Source organism: Plectropomus leopardus, chromosome 9, assembly GCF_008729295.1.
Source record: "Plectropomus leopardus isolate mb chromosome 9, YSFRI_Pleo_2.0, whole genome shotgun sequence".
NCBI classification, from domain to species: Eukaryota; Metazoa; Chordata; class Actinopteri; order Perciformes; family Serranidae; genus Plectropomus; species Plectropomus leopardus.
The window spans coordinates 24960119-24981181 of NC_056471.1; the positions used below are offsets into that span (position 1 = coordinate 24960119).

Genomic DNA, 21063 nt, shown 5'->3' on the forward strand with positions numbered 1-21063 from the left:
AGAGTCAGAAGTTTCACACTGCAACAAACAAGGCAATGGTGGAGCAGGTTGTAATAAAAGTAACTTTTAATGGAGGCAGCGTTGTAGACGGCGGTGATCTGTGAGGCCGTTAAATACATCATGACATTTAAACACAGAATTCTTTTCACGACATCACAAATTCATTCTGCTCTGGCCTTTTTTAATGTCTTTTTCGTCCCTGACGGTCATATCTTGCTTGAAGAATGTTACACTGTCCCTATGATCGTATCTGTCAGCTTTCGGGAAACGCGCACAAATATGAATGAAACGAATGCAGAGCACAGGCAGTCAGCCCTGAGTGAGGGTGAAATGGAGTGTGAGATGGATTGGTGTGTTGTGTGGAGTGATGCAGGTGCTGCGCCGGAGTGTTGTGATGAAGAAGGAGGTGAGCTGGAAGGCAAAGCTCTCGATTTATCAGTCCGTCTACATCCAAACCTCCACCTATGGGCATACGCTTTGGGTAGTGACCGAAAAAATGGCATTGTGGGTTTCCTCCATGGAATAGCTGTGCTCAGCCTCAGAGTTTGGGTGAGGAGCTCAGACATCTGAAGGGAGCTCAGAGTTGCTGCTCCTCCAGTTGAGGTGGTTCGGGTGTCTGACCAGGATGCCTCTTCGGTGCCTCCTATTAGAGGAAATATGGGCCATAATAAAATGTAAACAGGTGACTTATAAGAAATCACCTCCAGTACAGTTGTCATTAATATTGAGATTAGAGACCAAACTATCTTTTGTACCAGGTAGTACATGTTTATTTCTGCTGTAAAGTTGGGCATTTTTATATGGGGTCTGTGGGGATGGCCAGCCTGATAAACTACAGTTTTTGGCACTTTCACATGGGCTTCATCTTTCAGCGTCAGAGGTTGTGGCTTGGTCAGACCACTTTGTGAATTAAATAAGAGAAAATTTGTACAGCATTTGTTTTCATTTAGTTTTTCTCAGTTGGACAAAAAATGCTAAGCCTGCTTGGTTTTAATGTTATTGTAAAATAGCATATTAGCAGAACATGTTAACCCTGACGTGCTGCGTGGTTGGGAAGTAGTGGCGCTTGTGCACAACATGCTGGCATTAATAAAAGGAACTGACAAGTGGAGGCATGTGATTCGAATGGATTTGGAACAGGTTCTCAACTGGAACCGATTCTCGTTTCTCATCCTTAATAAACTTTAACCTCCCCAGTAATAACCTGGTGTCTCACAGCCAACTGTGTTGATTTCGAATGAGGTGCAGGGCTTGTATTCTTTCAATTCTGAACATATTCCAACAGCAGTGTCTAGGTTAGGTTCAGTTTGAAAATCAACTTTATTGCGCTGTCAATTTTATATTAAAGTGCAGTATGGTAAATACATTATGTTTTCTTTCCTCCTTAATTACCTCACTGTTGCAGTGTAATGCGCAGACAAAAGTTGTAGTTATGGTTGGTCCTTGTTTTGAAAAAACACTCTGATTCTATGATATGAGAGGCTGCTGCCAAACAAAGTCAAACCCAGAAGACAGACAACAACAAAACATGTTGTGATATTGTGAAAAGGATACGTTGCATAACAATGCTGCCAAACAGCAGCCAGCTCTTGTTTTTGTATTTCAATAAATAGAGATAAGAATACAATTAGCGACATCTGCAACCACCCCAGACAGACACAGAGATACAGTTTTGATGGAAAACAGTACATCCTGGTGTGCCGTAATAATAATAATTGGATCAGATTTTATAGCTCTGTTTCCCTTTTACTGCTTCACTTATCTCTCTCCCTCTGAGCTATCCATCTTCCTCTCCTCCACCTCACCAGAAGAAGTCATTCATCGCTCTGCCATCCAAGCAGTGTTTCCATTATTACCTGCCTCCTGTGCCTCTGTCACCTGGCTAAAGACGGATGTCGGGGTCATCAACGGGAGACAGAGAAAGCAAGCCAAATATCACATCTCTTCATCTTTACGGTGTTTAGTGCATCAGCATTGTGTCACTGATAACTTTTTTCCATCTCACCCATTCCTCTGCTGCATAATCTAACTAGTTTTCTCTCACCGTCGACTCCAACAGGAGCAGAAAACCTTGCCGCCCGTCCTCTTGAGCGAGCGTTGCATCATTGTTTAGTTGCTTTGTCATTTCAGTTTTGTCTCAGTCAAGTTTTTTGTCACTCACGGGGATGGAGGCTTGGCATGCACGGCATTGCAGACACACACATGCATACAATGGCATCCTTTCTCTGCCGCTGTCTGCTGCAGGTGTGGCTGAGACTCATGGGAGAGGGCAGTGTATTTGCATATCAAAAAAAGATGGGAAAGTGTGTTTGTGTGTGCACAGGTGCAGTCTAAAATCAGTACCTGTGAATATAGCGTCTATTTTTCCTGATATTTCTTTGTGATGTTACAGGTCATCATTCACAGACTAAAGAGGAGGAGAAAGGGAGTTGAGAATGTTGTAGTGTACAAGTTTGTCTGTGTGTGTGTGTGTGTGTGTGTGTGTGTGTGTGTGTGTGTGTGTGTGTGTGTGTGTGTGTGTGTGTGTGTGAGGGAGAGATTTCAAGAAAGGAACAGACACCAGGAGAGAGAATGCAAAAAAGACAAGAGACTAAGTAAAAATAGTTTAAATATTCATGTCTCTCGTCAGATGATTTATTCATGAGAGCCTGATATATTCAGTTATTTATAAACTGCTTGTGTGTCACCACTGTTGACAGAAGTATTGCTCTGTGCTCATGGAGGAAGTACACAATGTAAAATGGGACATAAAACAGCCAGCATGTGCTCAAATGATGTCACAGTAAAGGTTAGCTGTGACTGACGAGCAGTTCAGAAACAAAAAGCTAATTCCTTAATATGTGTGTCACTGCCTCCCCACAGCAGCTGCTCCTGTGTTACTTTCTATGTATTCTCATCCATGTTTTTCTCCTGACTCCAGATTTTGACCCCAGTCTTGGGCTGATGACTGGCATTACCCCCATAAATCCCATGATGCCCGGCCTGAGCCTGGCGCCCCCTCCCCTCTCCCAGGATGCACCAGCTGTCAAGGAGATCATCCACTGCAAGAGCTGCACGCTGTTTCCTCCCAACCCCAGTAAGTCTCACAGTAAGTTATCACTGCTGTTGTAGTGGATATGATTGGTTTCTTAAAAAGTCTTAAACTGACTTAATTTAAAGTCTATAAATATTCGGCTTTAAAAGTTGTGAAATAGTCTCAAATTTTAGTCTTGATCTTGATAGCCAGAAACATTTAATTTTATTCATCCATGTTTCTGTCTTTTTGTCAATAAATTAAAGCTCCAGTTGCAGATTGCAATCGACCCAATAATTTACCCTGATCTACATAATTCAAACGCTGTACTTGCCCAGCACCTGCAAATATGTTGTCACCTTTTCTCCTCTCATAATTTGACATCCAGACGTGCAGGTTTTTACCGGGAGCAAAATTATCTTCTGTGGTGTCTTCTTCTATAAAATAAAAGAACCTGATGATTTAGACCAGGAAAATGCTGAATAAAGCAGCCCCTCCATCTCAGAGTTGCTGTCAGCTACTATGGTGGACACAAAAATGGCCCTAAAGGCAGTGTTTGGTTTGCCTGTTTGTGGCTGCTGTAGAAATATGGCAATGCAAGATGCAGATCTCTGTGGACAAGGACCCGCTCCCTATGTAAATATAATCCGCTCATTCTAAGGTAACGAAAACACGACAATTCTTATTCTCAGGTAAACACTGAAGAAAACATACTTATTTTATTATATTCCATTTCTGCAAGTATATTATTTCAAATTCTACAGACTGGACCTTTAACCTCTTAAAAGTCCTCATTTCTGATGTCACAAATATTTAAACCTACCACTGAACCTAAAAATATCTTTTTACTCTATACTTGCACTTACCTACAGTCACTCACCCACATTCCTACATAAAAACCTGTCTCTGCACAAGACCAAATATAAACTAACCTTTATACTTAATTGCAATGCTTGAATAAGAAACAGATGATTTGTCCAAAAGTTGGTTGAATTTAGTTCAAATTGAGCTTAAAATAGCATTAAATAAAAATTTCTAATACCCATAACGACCCTGTGTAAGCATAGCAGAAACAGTGTGAGCTGACCCGTCTTCAGGGAGCCTGTGTATGTTTTACTTATTGACGCAGTAGTGTGCATTATCCGTGACTTACCTCTGTCCTCACACTCGGGCACCTATGCACCAGTTAGATATTATGTGACACCAAAGAATCAGGCAGTATTCTTCCTTAACGTCACCTTTAATACCGCTTAGCACCTCTAGCCAGTAGAGCGTGGCTGATTTGCATTCACGTTTCATCAGGAGGGGAGGAAGACAGGGAGGGGTTAGAGGGATTAAAGGAGGTGTTAAGGTGTGTGTGTGTGTGTGTGTGTGTGTGTGTGTGTGTGTGTGTGTGTGTGTGTGTGTGTGTGTGTGTGTGTGTGTATGCATGCCGGTGTGTGCTTGTGTGATGTCTGTGAATGTATAATTGGAGGAGTGACCTCTGTGAGCACATAACACAGCGCTGCTGTCTTCAATATGCCAGGCCAGAGAGGTGATGGACTCTGTCCTCATCTTAGCTCAACTCACCCTTATCGCAGCATCTCGTCTTAATCTCTCTTCACCTGCTCGCTCCACTGTACCATAGAAACATATGTAGCTCTCCCTCTCTCGCTCTATCACATGCTGCATCTCGTCCTGTACTACCACGTGTTTAAGGGGTCAAATCCACCTAATTACTTGATCACCATTGAGTCTTCCAGCTACTACTTCCAGTTCAAAAGGTCTCTGTCTCTGTCTGACTGTTACATATGCATATGTACCAACACTCTTTTGTTCACAAATCCCTGGACAAACACACATATATAGACTTTTTTTTTTACTATGGAAGGTTTGTGCATTAGGAGCTGAAAAATGAATCCTTGATCCGTTACAAAATGCGGTGTGAAAATAAGGACAAAGGGGCAAAAAGTCTCTGCTCTCATAATTAAATTGTTAAATTGTCATTATTACTTATAGCTACAGTACCGTCCCCTGTGGGCCATTATAGGTGATTCATGGTAATTGGCTTAATCTTTCCACTGAGTGCTGAAGGAATAAGAGGAGAATTTTTCGTTCTCTGCCAGGAGAAAATGTTGGCAGCACGTGTTGACCGTACAAAATAGCAGGTCACCAAAAGTTAAAGAGCGAATATTATATAAACTGAGCAGCAGAGTAGTGCAGGAGAGACTGAACACTTTTCCTGTTCTCAGTGGTAGTTCTTAGATGGCTCCCACAAGGGCCATTGCCTCTGTGACAACAAGTCCAGTCCCCCTATATCCTTTTAGAAAATGCCCCTGCAATTTATGCCAATATGCAGCATAAATGCATTATTTCATATTTCAGTAGCAAAGCATCAGAATAGGATTAGATGATAAGACAATATATGCTGTGAGATGATTTCTCTGTACCATTTTATGCTGAGGTTCTATTGCCTGTTATATCTGGTTTTATGGGGCCATTGTGGGTAATGTTGCAAAGACGTTTGCAGCACTGCTTGATGACAACATGAAGCTTATAGGATTTTGCATTAATGCAGTGTCGTCCTTTGATTTGTCAAGTGTCTAATTTACATCCTTATATATTTTCTATCTATATAGAAACTTAATATCTCACAATATGGTATTAATGTGTGACAGATAAGCACTTTCATGTTTAAATTCAGTATGAAAGATCTTGTTTGTAATATCTCTTCTTATTGTAGAACTAATTCACACAATCAGGCCTCCCACCTCTCAAGAAGAGGTTAGTTTTAAATCACATCAGTGCAATCGCCAGAATAAAGGTTGGCAATGTATGTTTCTGCAATCCACAGATATGTTACATTTGCATATTTCATATATCAAATATGTTAAGACTTTAAATTTTCTACATTTCAATTTTCAATTTTTCAATTTTTTTTGCTGTGACAATGCTGTGGTTAGGTATAGGCACAAAAAGCACTCAGTTAGATTAAGGAAATCATAATGTTTTGATTTAAAGTACCTTGTTCGGTCACTACAAACATGTCTGGAAATGTTCCAACCTGGTGTTCAGAAAAATCTGCTTTTGTGACTAGAAACACAGTTTGACATGTCAATACTCTCATTTTGTCATTAAAAACTAGCTGTTTGTGTTGTTATAAACATGTCTGGAATTGTCCCTACCTGTTGTTAAAAAATACCCACTTTTGTTGATTCAGAAATGGCTAGACATGTGTTTAACTTGTTAAAAGATACCTGCTTTGGCTGTTAAAAAATGCCCTCTTTTCTCATTTAAAAACACCCACTTTTAGCTGTACAAACATGACTGGGCATGTTCCAAACTTTCGTTAAAAATACTCTTTTGTCATTTGAAAATACCAGTTTTTGTCACTACAAACACATCTGGAAATGCCCCTACCTGTTAAAAAAATACCCAGTGTGTACCCATTTACTATTATTACTCCAGACACGGATGGAAATGTCCCGACCGGATGTTAAGAAATATCCCTTTTCTCAATTACAAAGTACCGACTTTTGGCTCTACATAGGCCTGTTTTTGTGCTACAAACATGGCTGGAAATGGCCTGACCTTTTGTCGATTTTGTTGGCCTGCTGCTGTCTGCTGCTTGACAACCATTTCACAGAGATGTCACGCCATCCATTGTTGTCTCGTCCTCCTGATGAGATTCTGATTTACGTCATACATTTGAAACACACAAATGTAACATGTCTGTAGTTTGCGGAAACATACAATTCCAACATTTTATTCTGTGAACCGGGCTGATCAGATGTATCAGTCATGATTAATGAACTCTTTTTCTCATTTGGTTGAAATTACACTCTGCCCAAAGTCTCACAGAATATATTTTAAAAGGACATTCATCTGTGCTTTAAAATCCTGTGTATTACATTATTTAATGATTTCAGTAATTTATATGCCATCTGTTTGATATTAACTTGTGCAAATAAACAAAACTAAATGCTTTCTCAGTGAGTATTAGGTTACTACATCAAGATAAATTAATATCTCGCAGTAAACAGCAAAATAAAACATATCCTTCACTCTTCGTCTTGTAAATAATTAAATGTGATCCCAGTGTTGACTCCCTTCAGGAGGAACTTTCTCTCTTCCGTCAGAGAAAACTGTCTGTCTGGAGGCTTTTCAAGGCAGCCTCACACGTCAGATGGAGAACACATCAATTTCAACCCAGACTATCAGTGAGAGCTCCTCTCTACAACCAGCGTGGGAGTCTGCCTTTGATACCAAGTGTGTTTGAGTTCAGTGTTCACCCTGAGTATAAAGCATCACTCTCACGCTTTAATGCAGACAGAAAAATTTATCACACGCGGTAAATTAATTAATATTTCCCCTGCACCTTTAGGCCTTTACCCGAACTTTGTGATCAGAGATGAGCACATGGAAGAAACACAGTGTACCTTAGACAGAGTTCATTCTAATCCTGAGGGTGAATAAGGAGTCTGATTGTAAAATGCTCAACACAAAAACCTGCTGTAAACACTCACTGTATGACCCAAGGTTACATTCTTTCCCTGTGTGAGCACTTTCACATTTTCTTCCCCTTTTGTCTTCATCTTAGCACAGAATCGAAGTCCTTAAGAGCCCCGTTACTGAAAGACTTTCTTCCCTTCAAGCCTTCTCCTCACCCTCTAAGTCGTTTTATTGTGTGTTTTACAAAAGACAATAAACAGCCAAGAAGCTAAAGAGAGATTAAAAAGACGAAGAGGAATCCTTAACAGGGATTCATATGCAGCTCAGCGGGTACAGATGGCACGTACACTGCCGAGGTTAAGGACTCCATCCCCTATGGGTCTCTCTCACACAAAATTTAAGCACTCATGCTACTTGTAAAGCACTTTGGATAAAAGCATCCACCCAATGGCGTGTTAAGATATAACATGGGGCACCCATTAAGCTGCTTGAACAAAATCTCTTGCTTTAACCCCTCCCTCCGTCTTCTCCACAGCATCGTCTTCACACGTCTTTGAGACTCTGCAGTTTCATTCTCGCTCACCTTTTCTCTCAAACCATCTGTGTCCTTCTATTCATTTCCTTCCCTTTATGTCATCTTTGAGGCAAGAAGAGCGAGAGTGGGTCGAAAAGTTAGTCTTCAGAGGAAGCCAATTTACTCCCAACATGAAAGAGAAGCACTTTTTCCCCCCTTTCTTTGAAAGACGCTGCTGTTGCCTTCCACAATAGACCAAGAGGGTGTCAAAACTGTCCTTTGAAACCAATAAGAAGACATTCCTCAGTGGGAGACATTCTTTTAAGAAAAAGAAGGGAAAGTGTCATCTAAATAGCAGCATTGCTGAGAAGAATTTTAACACAGCAATTCATTTAAACAGATGGGAAGACGTTCACCCACAGCCGAGCCATTGACAAGGTTTCTCTGCTCACTTGTAGATTTTTGGCTGTAATTGAGGCCTCTTGGGTCCTTCTGAGGGGGCCACAGCATGATAGAGCACCACCACAAGGGACACCGCAGGGGTCACAATAGATAGCTGACATGTGCCTTTCTTTTATTTATTTATATTTTATAAAGCAGTATCAGAGGATGTTTATATAGGATGTGTGTGTTGGGAACAGAAATGGAAAACATGCACAGAAATGCTGCTTTCAGCTGTGTTTTTTTTCTCAGTGTGTGAAGTTGGAGCATGATTGTGAGTCAGTGCTCTATTTCCCAAGGTATTTGTTATGTGTCCAGCAGACGATAGCAGTGTGTGTGTGTGTGTGCGCACGCATGCGTGCGTGTGTGTGTGTGATGGGGATAGAGGGCAGCAGGTTGCATATGGTGGCTATCACAGGAAGCAGGACCCCCAGCTACTCCACTTTGGCCTTTACATGCAGCTTCCTCCTCATTGACCTTTAGCTGAACAGAACTGTGCCTCTCTCTCTACCAGGCTTTAGCCATGTGCGTGTCTTTATCTTTACGTTTCTCCTGTATTTTTTTTTTTTTTTTAATTTAGATGTGCATGATTACTTTTGTTTTTGAAACTTTCCTCGTTTAATTAGTAATTGCCTACCTTTAAAGGCCTATATATCAAGATTTAGATCCCTTTATGTTTATGGCTTTTAAAGATTGTGTCTAAGTGTTTGTGAAAGTCAGACTTGATGAGTGAAATTCTTGGGATTCCTCTTTGGTTACCCATCCATCCATCCATCCATCCATCCATCCATCCATCCATTATTCCATTCTATTTAATTTCATTCTGTTCAATTCCATTCCATTCTATCCACCATTCCATCATATTTCATTCTTTTCCGTTTCATTCTGTTCCATTCCATTCGATTCCACTCAAGTCCATCTATCATTCCATCACATTCCATCTATCATTCCATTCCATCCATTCGTCCATCATCCATTCCATCAATTCATCCATCCATCCATCCATCCATCCATCCATGTTTGTGTGTGTTATAAATTTGCTGTATAAATAATATAAGCTTTTTTAGTGTCAATAAAGACACAATAAACAACAATACATTAATACAAAATCATATGTCATCATATCCATCCTAAAAAAAGAATTCTATTTATCTGTCTTGCTGAATTCAAAATAATTTGTCTAGTAGTTCCTTAATACATTTCGATTTATCATTTGATGCATGTACAGGAACAACAACTCTGCAGCTTTCATTATACTAATCTTTTGCCTTGTCTTTCCCTCTCTCTGTCAGACTCAAATTTAACTATGCTTTGTTGGCATGTTGGTGTCACTGCAATTAGCGCCTTAAAGTGCAAGTGTGCCCATTTTTCACACGAGGGTCTGTTTGCATATCTTTATTCAAGTTATAAAAAGACTTTTGTGGCACCACAGAGAGCTGTGCAAAATCCAATGAATTGCCCCAATTGATGTCATTTAGAAAGTCAGAAAGAAGAGTTAGAAAGAAATTAGTCAACCGTGTAGCCCGCTTCTCATCTCTGCTTGAGACTTGCAGCTTGGGTAATGTAGGCAAAGGAAGTAAGAATACGAAATATGGAATCAAAAGAGATATCTCTGGTTTCAACTTTCTCTCTCTCTCTCGCTGCTTGTGTATGAGAGACAAAGCTATATTTTTATCTGAGGTGAGGGTTTGTATGTGAGGTCAATCAATAGTTCATCACTATTCTACTTGGTAGTTGAAGGCTAGTCTATTGTGCAATGGTTAGATGGTGCCTCATACATTCAAACATCAGATGTATATAATGCTGACTTGTAGATGAGCATTCAACCAGCGTTTGACCTGCTCTCTTTCTGTCTCTGGCTACCACAAATGAAGCCTACAGCCGAGTAACCGAGTAAGTTAGTTTTAAAACTCAGTAAAAACTTTTTATACACTTTCTTGTTCATTTTGTATTTTTGTTTTACCGTTGGCTTTGATTTTGACACTAATTAAAAGTAATTTTTCTCTCTCATCCCTGTATTTATTCTATTCACCTGTAGTGTGGGGTGATTTTGGGCAGGAGCTTTGAGGTAAGCCAGTCGTTGATACCCTAAAAAAATCCCCCTCTCTTTCACAGCCTAATGTTGGCAGATTTGCCCCTGCTTCCAAAAACTGTCATTTCTATACAACTGATTTGAAACATTGAAAATGTTTTGTTTAAATGTTTTTCATTTACCATTTAACTTAAATCACAATCTTTCCCTATTCCTAACCTTTACTGAAGTGCTTTTGCTGCCTAAACATAACCACAGACAAGTGTGAAAGCAAACTCTGTGGTGACACAGTCCTGCACTATACGCCTTCCTGCGAAGCCAGCGCGGTGCATAATTTTTTTGTTTCATTAACCCAAAGAAACATCGTCTCTTATTATAATCCAGGAAGCAACTATGTTTATACCACAATGTAATTATAGACATATAAAAAAATGTCTGCAAATGTAATCAGTAGGAGGCAGGGTTGCTGGTTCTGCTTGTATCAGTTTTGACTGTTTTTACTTTAAACAGTTTATTTTTAATAATCGGTTGAACTGTTAATCATTTTCGATTAATCATTTACACTATGAAATGTGATCTATCATCACTAATTCTTTGAGTCCACAGCAACATCCACAGATTGCTTGATGCATGTGACCAACGGTTGATAAAACAAGATGTAATATGTAAAAGCACATATAGCAGTAAGAAATCAGCAAATCGTATCACAATCAGTTGGTAATTATGACTTCAACAATTGAAGACTATCAAAATTGAACATTCTGTTTGAATACTTGATTATTCATAAAGAATTGTGCTCCATTAATGCACAATCGTTGATTTGTCTTGACAGTAATGACTGTTCATCTATGTATCATTGCAAAAAGCACATTCTGTCAAAAAGCACTGTCTCCAGAAGCCCCAGTTTTTGTATTCACACAGGGTTTGGACTTTTTCCTCTTCTCTAAACAAAGAAAAACTTAGGATTTGATTAAACTTTTTCTCTGTATTCTTCTTCATTTGTCCCGTATACCCAATCTCATCTCTGGCCCTGTAATGCTGAATTTCATTCGCTGCTTCAGGGAATTACTCTGTGAGTGTCTTTAATGGTCATCAGTTCCTCCGGCTCTTCTTTTTCCAACAGTTTTTCATCGATGTCAGACTTGTCTGTCTGTAATTACCCTCAAGTAAAAGACCAAAGATGCCCTTCAGAACCCCGCTGTCGACGTGCCTACATTTCTAAAAAGTCCCCACTATGGATTTCATCCTCCTTTCAAAGCCAATCATTTGGTAATGCAGTCACATCTCTGGTGTGTCTGGAAAAATGTTGTTTTTTAAAGGCGGGCTTTTATGAAGCAAGGATGTCAGCTAAATGTCACATTGTTACCTTGTTGTCCTTTTATATTGTCCTCCTCGCAAATTGTAATTTAATGCTGAATCGCGCAATGAAGCGCAGCATGTTTTAGCTGACTGCAAAGGGAAACGATCACCTTGGTGTTGTCCTAGAGCCTGTGTGTGTGTGTGTGTGTTTGTGTGTGTGTGTGTGTGTGTGTGTGTGTGTGTGTGTGTGTGTGTGTGTGTGTGTGTGTGTGTGTGTTTTCCAGCTTTGAGTGTGCAAGTGAGAGAGCTGCCGTGAGTATGTGCATGCTCCAGTTTTAATGCCATCATCATCGCCAAGGTCAGGGGACGAAGGCATTTGGGCCATGTGCCAGAGCAAGCTGTGACATGAGGAGGACAAAGCCATAAAGAACCTTTGATGTGTTTTACCATAACTTTGCTACAGGCTCTCCAGCACTAAAGCTACAGGACTTGATAATGGCTCCTCTTGGGCCCATAATTTAAAATTTCATGTCCAGCCCTTTGAGTACTGAATGAAAAATACACTGTATTTTTTTTTCTAATTTAGGAGATGATTGATGGGAAGTCGTATGATTTTAGGCCACAGCTTTGTAGCAATGGGAATGTGGTTTCAGCAGCTGAAAGTGTACAGGAGTCCTACATTTCAGCTTTGCTTGAGGTATTTTACACATAACCGCTCGGTCCAGTTTGTTCTGTGTGTCAGTCAGCAAATTTCACTGTACTTTTATGCTGGCTGCTGTATGAATAGGATGTTATTTTTATTGTCATATTTCAAGTGCATCACATGAGTACAAATCCTTAAAACATTTACACAACATTTTAACCTGTTGCTTTCACAGCTGTAGTTCAGTTTACTTCACAAGATGAATAACTCACTGACTGTAAGGGTCTGCTTGCAACCCGGTTTTGTTTTGTCCACCATACGCCATGATACCACACCGAGAGCATTTCAGAAGCAGAGCGCTTTGCCCTTCTAGTTTGGAGACTTGCAGATTTTGTTTAATTGGTTATTTTTCCTCAAAATGTGTGCTCCTACCTTAAACAGATTTATGGTTTGGGGATTTTTGGTGTCTCTTTTAATTGTGTTCATTGTTTTTTTCCTACCTTGTTGTGCTGTAGCATGCAGACAAATCTAAGAAGTGACATGGATCAAAGATTTGTGGCAGTGTTTTAGTCATTGAAAATGCATTGAAGCTCATAATCATACCATATCTATATTTCACATACAGCGCCTGTCAGCAGGAGAATTCGATGTGCTCTGTGCAGCGCCCCGTGGCTCCGTTAAAAATAGACGAGACATGTATTTTTATTTGTTCCTTGGAGGCTTTTGAGACACGCTGCTGCACGTTTGCTGGAATTACATTATAACTGTCCAGATTGCCACCTGGTGGAGATCTGAGCTTTACTTACTGCACTTTCTGGTTTTAAGTATCAAGCTCATATTACATCAATATCTGTAGTATTTTGTTTTCTGTTTTACAGAGAAATGCACTCAGTTGCCAGTTTATTGGAAGTTAAAACTAACACAGTCTAGTAGAACAACACTGCAATAAATTCCATCTTCATGAAGGTTATAATTGAAATTTTTTAGTAGAGATGTTGATTCAGCTTTATGGTGACTTTTGACATTTCAATTTGTGCTGCTATTAAATTGTATTGTTTTTTATATACTAAGATGTTTTTTGAATATTCTGTGCAGCACATTTTTATCAATGAGGGCACACTCAATATGCCAATCATAGTGACACCAAACTTGAGTTGAGCTTTCATCTTTTCTAGGTTAGATGACAGTGCACGCTAACATTAAAGCCCAGATGGCTTAGCATCAATCAATTTCCCTGGTTCCCCTGAGCAGACTTAACCAGTCACTCATATCATCCATGGAAAGCCTCATCTTTCTGGGATTACATCAGTCAACATTTATCTTTGTTCAGTCAGTAACGTCCTTCATGCTTCAAACGATCGACACAAAAGGATCAACCTCTCTCTGGACAGAAGGATTTGATTTTCATGCTAGGGATGGCGTGACGTGATTATCTCTGTAATGTAACAGTGAGTCAAGCATATTGTTTCATGTTATCACTCTCCATCATGGTATGGCCATAGAGGAATATTTCTCCTGCTGTGCATCTCATCATTACCCTTTAGAAAGTAGCCTTGCATCACTGAAACTCTGGCTGCTTATTAGAATGAGCAGGATTTGGTTGGAGTCACCATGACCTGCTAGAGGAAGACAGCCTTCACCCTACGGGAATAGACACCACTGTATTTTCTAAGAATATAAACAGGTGTTCATGTCAAGTTTGACATTAGAGACTCTGTGCTCAGAGGCTGCAGGTGATTAAAGAGCCTTCTCGGTTTGTAGTTAGGATTTGGAGTCCACTTGCTTGGTTAAGTTGTTCAGCCAGGGAAATCTTCACATCATAATAAAGCTGGTTATGACCAGTTTGCAAATTTGAGACTCTCCCCCACCAACCTACTCCTACTTCCTGTTTTAACCTAAATATGTGGGAAAAAAAATTCTCATCACAACCACTGGTAGAGATGAACTGTCTGAAAAAGCATCTGATGAAGGCTTAGAAAATAAAATATCTAAGGTAACCAGACATTGCATGCATAAGTTAACAAAATATTCTATTTGTAATCTAACTTTCAATATGCTTTTCTTTCTTTTTATTTCACCTCTCGGCAAAATTACACGCAGTCATGGAATAATTACCACTTATATGCTGCTGATACTCTGCCGTATGTGCCTGTACAGGATGATCCTTCCCAAACTATTAGATAAGGGCTTGCTTGTCTGCTGTGAAAAGCTGGATTGCATTTAATGTCCTGCTCCTAAATTCTAATAAAACTGAGAGGAAGCGAAAAAATCTTTATGTTACGTTAATTTAGTCTAACTCACTGGATACAGACTGTGGCTATAAACTTGCAACTGACCAGCATTCTTCCCCTATTTCTCTATCTGCTTGTTACTGCCTCCAAATCTCCTCCACAACAGGAAACAACAACAATAAACTGTGAGCTAACAACTTACATGCTGAAAATGACAATTTTGATAAAGATTTTGATCATGTTTTAAGGCATGCTTGCTTTGTTCTTTCAGTGAATTGGTGTAAAGATCTACAACAAATAAAACAACTTGTGAGTGCACCTCATAAAGGCCCAGACTTAATCTTGAAGAATCTCATGCCCAATGTTGATCTGTGTTTTTGACATGGCCACTTAAAGTTGATTTACTTGATCTTTTCATGCTGGCAATGAAATACACCAGCAACGTCTTCACCAATTTACATATCAATTCCACTAGACAAGAGCTTGTGGTATCGCCCTAACAATCTTCTGCAAGAGCCACGTACAGCGAGCAAATTGTAGTTTTTTGTGTCAAGTGGGCTCCTTTAGAGCTAAAGTATAGTCAGGGCACCAGTTATCAAATACAGTTTGTCTTTTTTTATTAGTAAAAGTTGAATCGCTCAGTTGAGCATTTTTTTTGTGGTGTTTTCTTTTGTGGAGCCATTAAATAACTGTGCTTGCCTCCCCACATCCTCCCACTCCCAGACACTATTTTGCAAGGGTACCGTCACTGCAACCTGGGCTTAGCCCAACCCAGCCAATTATCATTGGTTTAAAGAAATACAACCTGCAGCATTTTTCCCTTAGAGCAGAATAATATGTGCTTCTAGACCTTTCTCTAGCACTGACATGTACAGTGCTGTGGAGACTAGGCTTAATTCAAATCTTTTTGTTTTGATTACCACATTAAAGATATCACCATGATCGCCTTTTTTTTTTACCTACACATCATGGCTAAATGTCTGAATTTTTCGTCCATCTCTGAAGAGGAAACACAAATTCACATTTTTTATTTTACATTTAGACTTCATTATTTTAACAATCTGTTGTCAGAATTTTAGCTTAAACTGAAAAAAGACTGCATTATGCTACGTAGCTAGCTCCCAATCCATATCAGATCAAATTTTAAGGTGCTTCTTATGTTTAACAAATATGTGGCAAAAGTGGCTCCCATCCCATCTGTTTTAAGGCACTTGGAAGTTGCTTGATATCCATATTTTTGTATTGTATGTTTACAATTTCTCTATCTATACACTGATAGATATTTAATATTGTCATCTTTATTGTCCAGACTGTAATTTTAATATTTTTGTTTATTGTGTGCAGTCACATCAAATGTCTCCTGGTTTCTTACTCCTTTTACCCATTTGAGGAGGTGCTTTTTTTCTTCCTTATCTGAATCAAAAGTCTAAGGGCTGCTTTCTGTACAGATGGTAAAGCCCCTTGTGGCAAATTTGTGATTTGCGATATTGGGCTATGTAAATAAAATTGACTCTCTCGGGTAACCTTTAAAGTATGATTTTATTGGTTTCTCACAGCTGATTCGTCTGCCTCAAAGCATGTCATTACAAGGAGGGAAAAGATGTGGAAATAAATTAGCCCTATAAATGTCAAGAAGAAACACTTGCAACATCCAGCTTTCATTTTTATAATGTAGCATAAATATAGAGTCATTTAAAGCACCTAGCTTGATGGCATGTTAAAGTGTTATATATAATGGACTTGACTGAGGGAGAGAAGAGACATCATCATGGCTACCTCTGCTGTTTCAGCTTCATACTAAAACTTTTATATCTTTTTCATGAGGATTTGTTTCACTCTTGAATCCAACTATTTTAGGGTTTATATTGAACTAGTAAAGGCAATATTTTTCTGAAGAAAATTCATAAATGCTCACGGCATAAAATCCTGCTGTTGGTACAGTTAAATTTTCAGTTTGAGTGTAAGCACTGTTGGATTAAGTTGTGAATGAACAGTGGACGTTTTGGGATTTATTGAAGGTGAAGAAAGATTTATTTGTGCTTACCTGAAACCTGAAATTGATTGAAGTTTTTAAATGACCAGTGTTGGGAACGTTTCTCTCAAAATGCAATGAAATACATTTTGCTAGTTACTTTCATTAGAAAGCAGTAAGTTACTTAACAATTTTACTGCCTGTGTAGATAATGCATTATTGATTTCACTACCCTGCATTACTTTCATCAGAATACCCTTAGAGTAAGACTAAACATAATAACATAGAGGAGGGTCGTGTTGCTTAATTGCAATAATAAAAGTACAGAAGCTTGAGTTTATTGCACTTCAGTAATGTACAAATCCAGTGTTAGGAGAAAATGTACAGCCTAATGAAAGCTCTCCTCTGGTGTGAAGGTCCGGTGCATTCATGCATTAAAATATATAAAAATCACCTCATACATTAACAATAGCATGATGATATAAAACAGTTAAATAGCCTAAACCTTTTTAAATAAACTGATGGCCTTGGACAAAAGGACGAGCAAACAGACAGAGGATCAAAGTGTGATAAATTATGACATAGGGATCAATATTTGTTGGCCTATTATATGAAACACAATGGATCAATGTTGAGGTTAGCACAACGAGTAGGTCTGCATGGAAGTCAGTCACAGTCTGAGAAAGAGCTGTGTGACAGGGACAGTGTGTTGATGTTGCTGTAGTAGAATGTGAACAAAAACACATCCAGCATTGTAACGCATGTTTAACGGCATCATCCAGATATGTAGATCACTTGGACTGGGAAAAAATAAGTCACAGCCCATCTCCTTCTCCCCATGTATTTCACACAGCCGTTAAAAGCAAAAGCAGAATGTTGTTGACGATGTAGGTGTGTGGTGTGGTCAAACATGCAAACGCACATTCGATGGCTAAACGCAGATGTGGCGTGACAAGACACATAAACAAAACACATAACTCTGGGGAAATTTTTTTCTGGTGGTGCACTGGCAGACGATATGCCAGATGAATGAAGAATGAAATTAGTATTAATCATATTAATCAGTCCCTCTTGGATCATGAGGGCTGTTTCAAGGCAGCTTTTCTGAAGAAAATGCAAGTTGCTATAGTTTTTTGGGGTTTTTTTTTGCAATGAAATTGTTATTAAACCCACTAATTACTGTTGGGTAAGGTTAGCTGTGTGATGCTAGCAGTTAGCCCTGTCTCTGTGTGTGTTATGCTGTCTCAGATACAGAGCTCTGGTACTGCAGCAGTAGTCTCATGATAAAGTGACTGACTAAACAATACACTGCACACAGCTCTACAGTGAAGTGAGACTGTACACATTTTAAATAGTTATTTTTAAATAGTCCATTTTGTAGTGAAGTTGTGTTGACTGGACTCAATTGATTGGCTGAATTTGCATTTATTGTCACAATTGCAGCATCACCATACCCAGAGTGACTGGTAAATAAAATGTTATTACTGGAAATCCTACTAGTAATGTGTTATCTTACTTTGTTATTGTCAACATAATATATTAGAAACTCTGGACAATCCTATTGTTGATCTATTTAACAGCATGTTTTACTTTAAATCATGCATAAGGGGTTGTTACCTCTATTTCTTTCTGTGCTGAGTGCATTGAAAATGCCAAACTGGTTAAGATTGTGGTTGTTTGAATTAATGGAAAGCAAAATTGAGAGCATATCACAACCTACAGCAGATTTTGAAAGGCAGATTGTCGACCTCAGAAAATAATTGACTTTTTGGAAAGCAATGCAAATCAAGCCCAGCCAACTAAGCTGGACTGAAACTGGAAAGTAGACTGAATCCAGATGGCTTTGCTCAAAATAACCTTGAAATATTCTGATGTATTCTGAAATCTTTCATTATTAAAACTGAGTGCCAATCAACCAGTTGTAATATGTATGTTTTCAGTGGATTTCCTGGAGCTACATTTTTGCTGCATAGAAGGTTGTGCCTTCAATTGAAATAATTTTGTCTCTTTTCTCTACTTCTCCATGTTTGACAGACCTTCCGCCTCCGGCAACGAGGGAACGCCCTCCAGGGTGTAAGACGGTATTTGTCGGCGGTCTGCCTGAGAACGCCACAGAGCAGCTCATCGTGGAGGTCTTCGGACAGTGTGGGGATATCGCTGCCATCAGAAAGAGCAAAAAAAACTTCTGCCACATCCGATTTGCTGAGGAGTTCACTGTGGACAAGGCCCTCCTCCTCTCTGGTAAGATATATTCACTCTTAAACCACTGTGAACTCTTTTTTTCACCAGTTTCTAATTGCTCATCTTTGTCTTTTTATTAGAGCAGGGACAATTTATGTCCAGCAAACCTTCTTTCACACATATGGTTTGTTGTTTTCATGTCAAATCCTCACTGATGTGCAATGGAAACCCCAACAAGCCTTAACCTTGTTTCTAGATATGTGTTGGTTTACATTGGGCTTAAAGGTCAGAGGATAACAGCTTTCTTTCTCACTTGCCTGGACAATATTGAATCTGTAGAGACCGCTTGTATTGTCAGTCCACCGCTATCAGTGCCGCGGCACTCCTTCACCTCAGGTGGAGGAAGAATGATGAGCTGTTAACCTTTACTCTGATGGAAATGAAAGGGCTGATATCCATCATTCAGCGCTACAATTCTCCTGCCTCACACATTCACCCAGTACACCCTGACAGATGGATAAATGGATGGAGGGGATGGATGGACAGATAGATGGAAAGTTTGCTGCACTCCATACAAACAGTTTGGAAGTGAACAACACAGGACATGAAGCTTGAGCGTTGTGCAGGTCTGGAAGCCAGATTAAGACAAAATTAATGGACTCCTGCTACTATATCGGTGACAATCCTTTGTGAATATACTATACAATCATTTATTATTTGTGCATCTCTAACTTAGTTGTAAATGGCTAACTGGTGTAATTGAATTTGAATATATAGCCTATATTATTAGTCAATTGCAGATAATGTGTGTTTTTTGTCTTTTGTGGAATAATTTTTCAGTCAAAGGTGGAACAACACAGATATGATGGTTTGTATTGGGACTTGCCATGTGCCCCCCAATAACTTGAGCAGAAGCGGCATCAACACAAAATTTGAATGCTGCCGCTGACATAATTAACCATTCTGCTTCTTTAGTTTCCTTCGTTGAAGTATGTAAGTGGTGTAAATGTTAAAGAAGCACTGTGGCATCCATCAGATACATCTAGGAAGGTAAAAGAGAAGTGGAGTTCTGGATTTATTCTTGGCGTAAGATGTTAATGCCCGATGAATCTGTCGTGTCACACCCTTGCAACACTTGAAATTGTGTTTTCTTCCGTTAACTTTGTGAGACAAAGCGATGATGCTCTACGCACATATTTATAGATTTTATGTTACATGCAGGTAGCCTCAAATTGACCTTGTCTTATTATAGAACAGGAAGTACTTTTGCGTAATCACAATGATTACATTCTTTGATATCTGTGACTGAAGCGAATGTGATGAGCGAAAGGTTCCCAGCAGAGATAGCTTTGTTAGATGTTACTTTCTTAATGGTGTTTTTACTGTAAACAGTCTCCACAGGCATCAGAGACTTGAAAGAGGTGTTTGTGTGACAGTATATGTAGACTCGGCGCTCACCAGGCCTTTCTGTAACAAAACTTTGTTCCCCCTGTCTATCTATGTTCAGTAACTTGGGCTTTAATCATAACCTTCCATTTAAAGGGAAAACATCTACTAACAAAATGTATTCCAAATTTTCATGAAATTAATAAGCCAAACAATATCCTCAGTTTTCAATACCTAACCTCTCAATGTAATATTGATACACATTCTCTTTTCTTCTTCTTCATTTTTGAAAACTAATGTGGTTCCCTTGAGGTTAAATTTAAAAGACCTAGTCCTGTTTTGAGTTGGATACAGACTGCTCCGAGACAGATAGTGTCATCTATGATCAATTAAACTCACAGAAATATATGCCTCCATCAGGAGAGGAAAGGAAAGGTTGAAAGGTTTTGTGTTTTTGTTTGCGCATATGTCCCTTTGTGATCTTTCTTCATCCCTTCTCTGGATTCGGGGGCTTTTGCGCGGTAGATAACTGAGCGACAGACTATTTGATTATAACTTCCTTTCAATCACTTTTTGGTCAGATCGATCAATCAGATCTGATTGATGGATAAAAGGGGCAGCTCCTGCAGAGGCGAGTGAAAGGAGACTTTCCTTTTGCTAATGTTTATTTCTAAAGGTAACCACGTGCTTTTGTTGCACAAGGAAATAAAGGTAAATATGGCAATATACTCATTTTGTACATTTATTTTGAAAGACTGTTTGCATCTAACAAGCATGTTGATGTTGCAATAAAATGAAACTAATAAAAATAAGTCATTCTCAGCCAAGTTTGCCAGAATTTTATGCATAATTTCTACAGCATATACAATAGGCTTTCTTTCAAAGTGAACGAACCATCATATTGAATAATAACCGTTTCT

General features: G+C 39.1%; 1 protein-coding gene across 1 annotated transcript in view; it reads left to right on the forward strand.

Moving 5' to 3' along the window:
• LOC121948060 (ecto-NOX disulfide-thiol exchanger 2-like) overlaps window positions 1-21063 on the forward strand; it is a 218132-nt gene that overhangs the window by 144763 nt on the left and 52306 nt on the right. The window contains exons 4-5 of the mRNA XM_042493314.1: window positions 2921-3076; window positions 18611-18817. Coding sequence (XP_042349248.1) covers window positions 2921-3076; window positions 18611-18817 — 363 coding nt within the window. The remainder of the gene's footprint in view (window positions 1-2920; window positions 3077-18610; window positions 18818-21063) is intronic.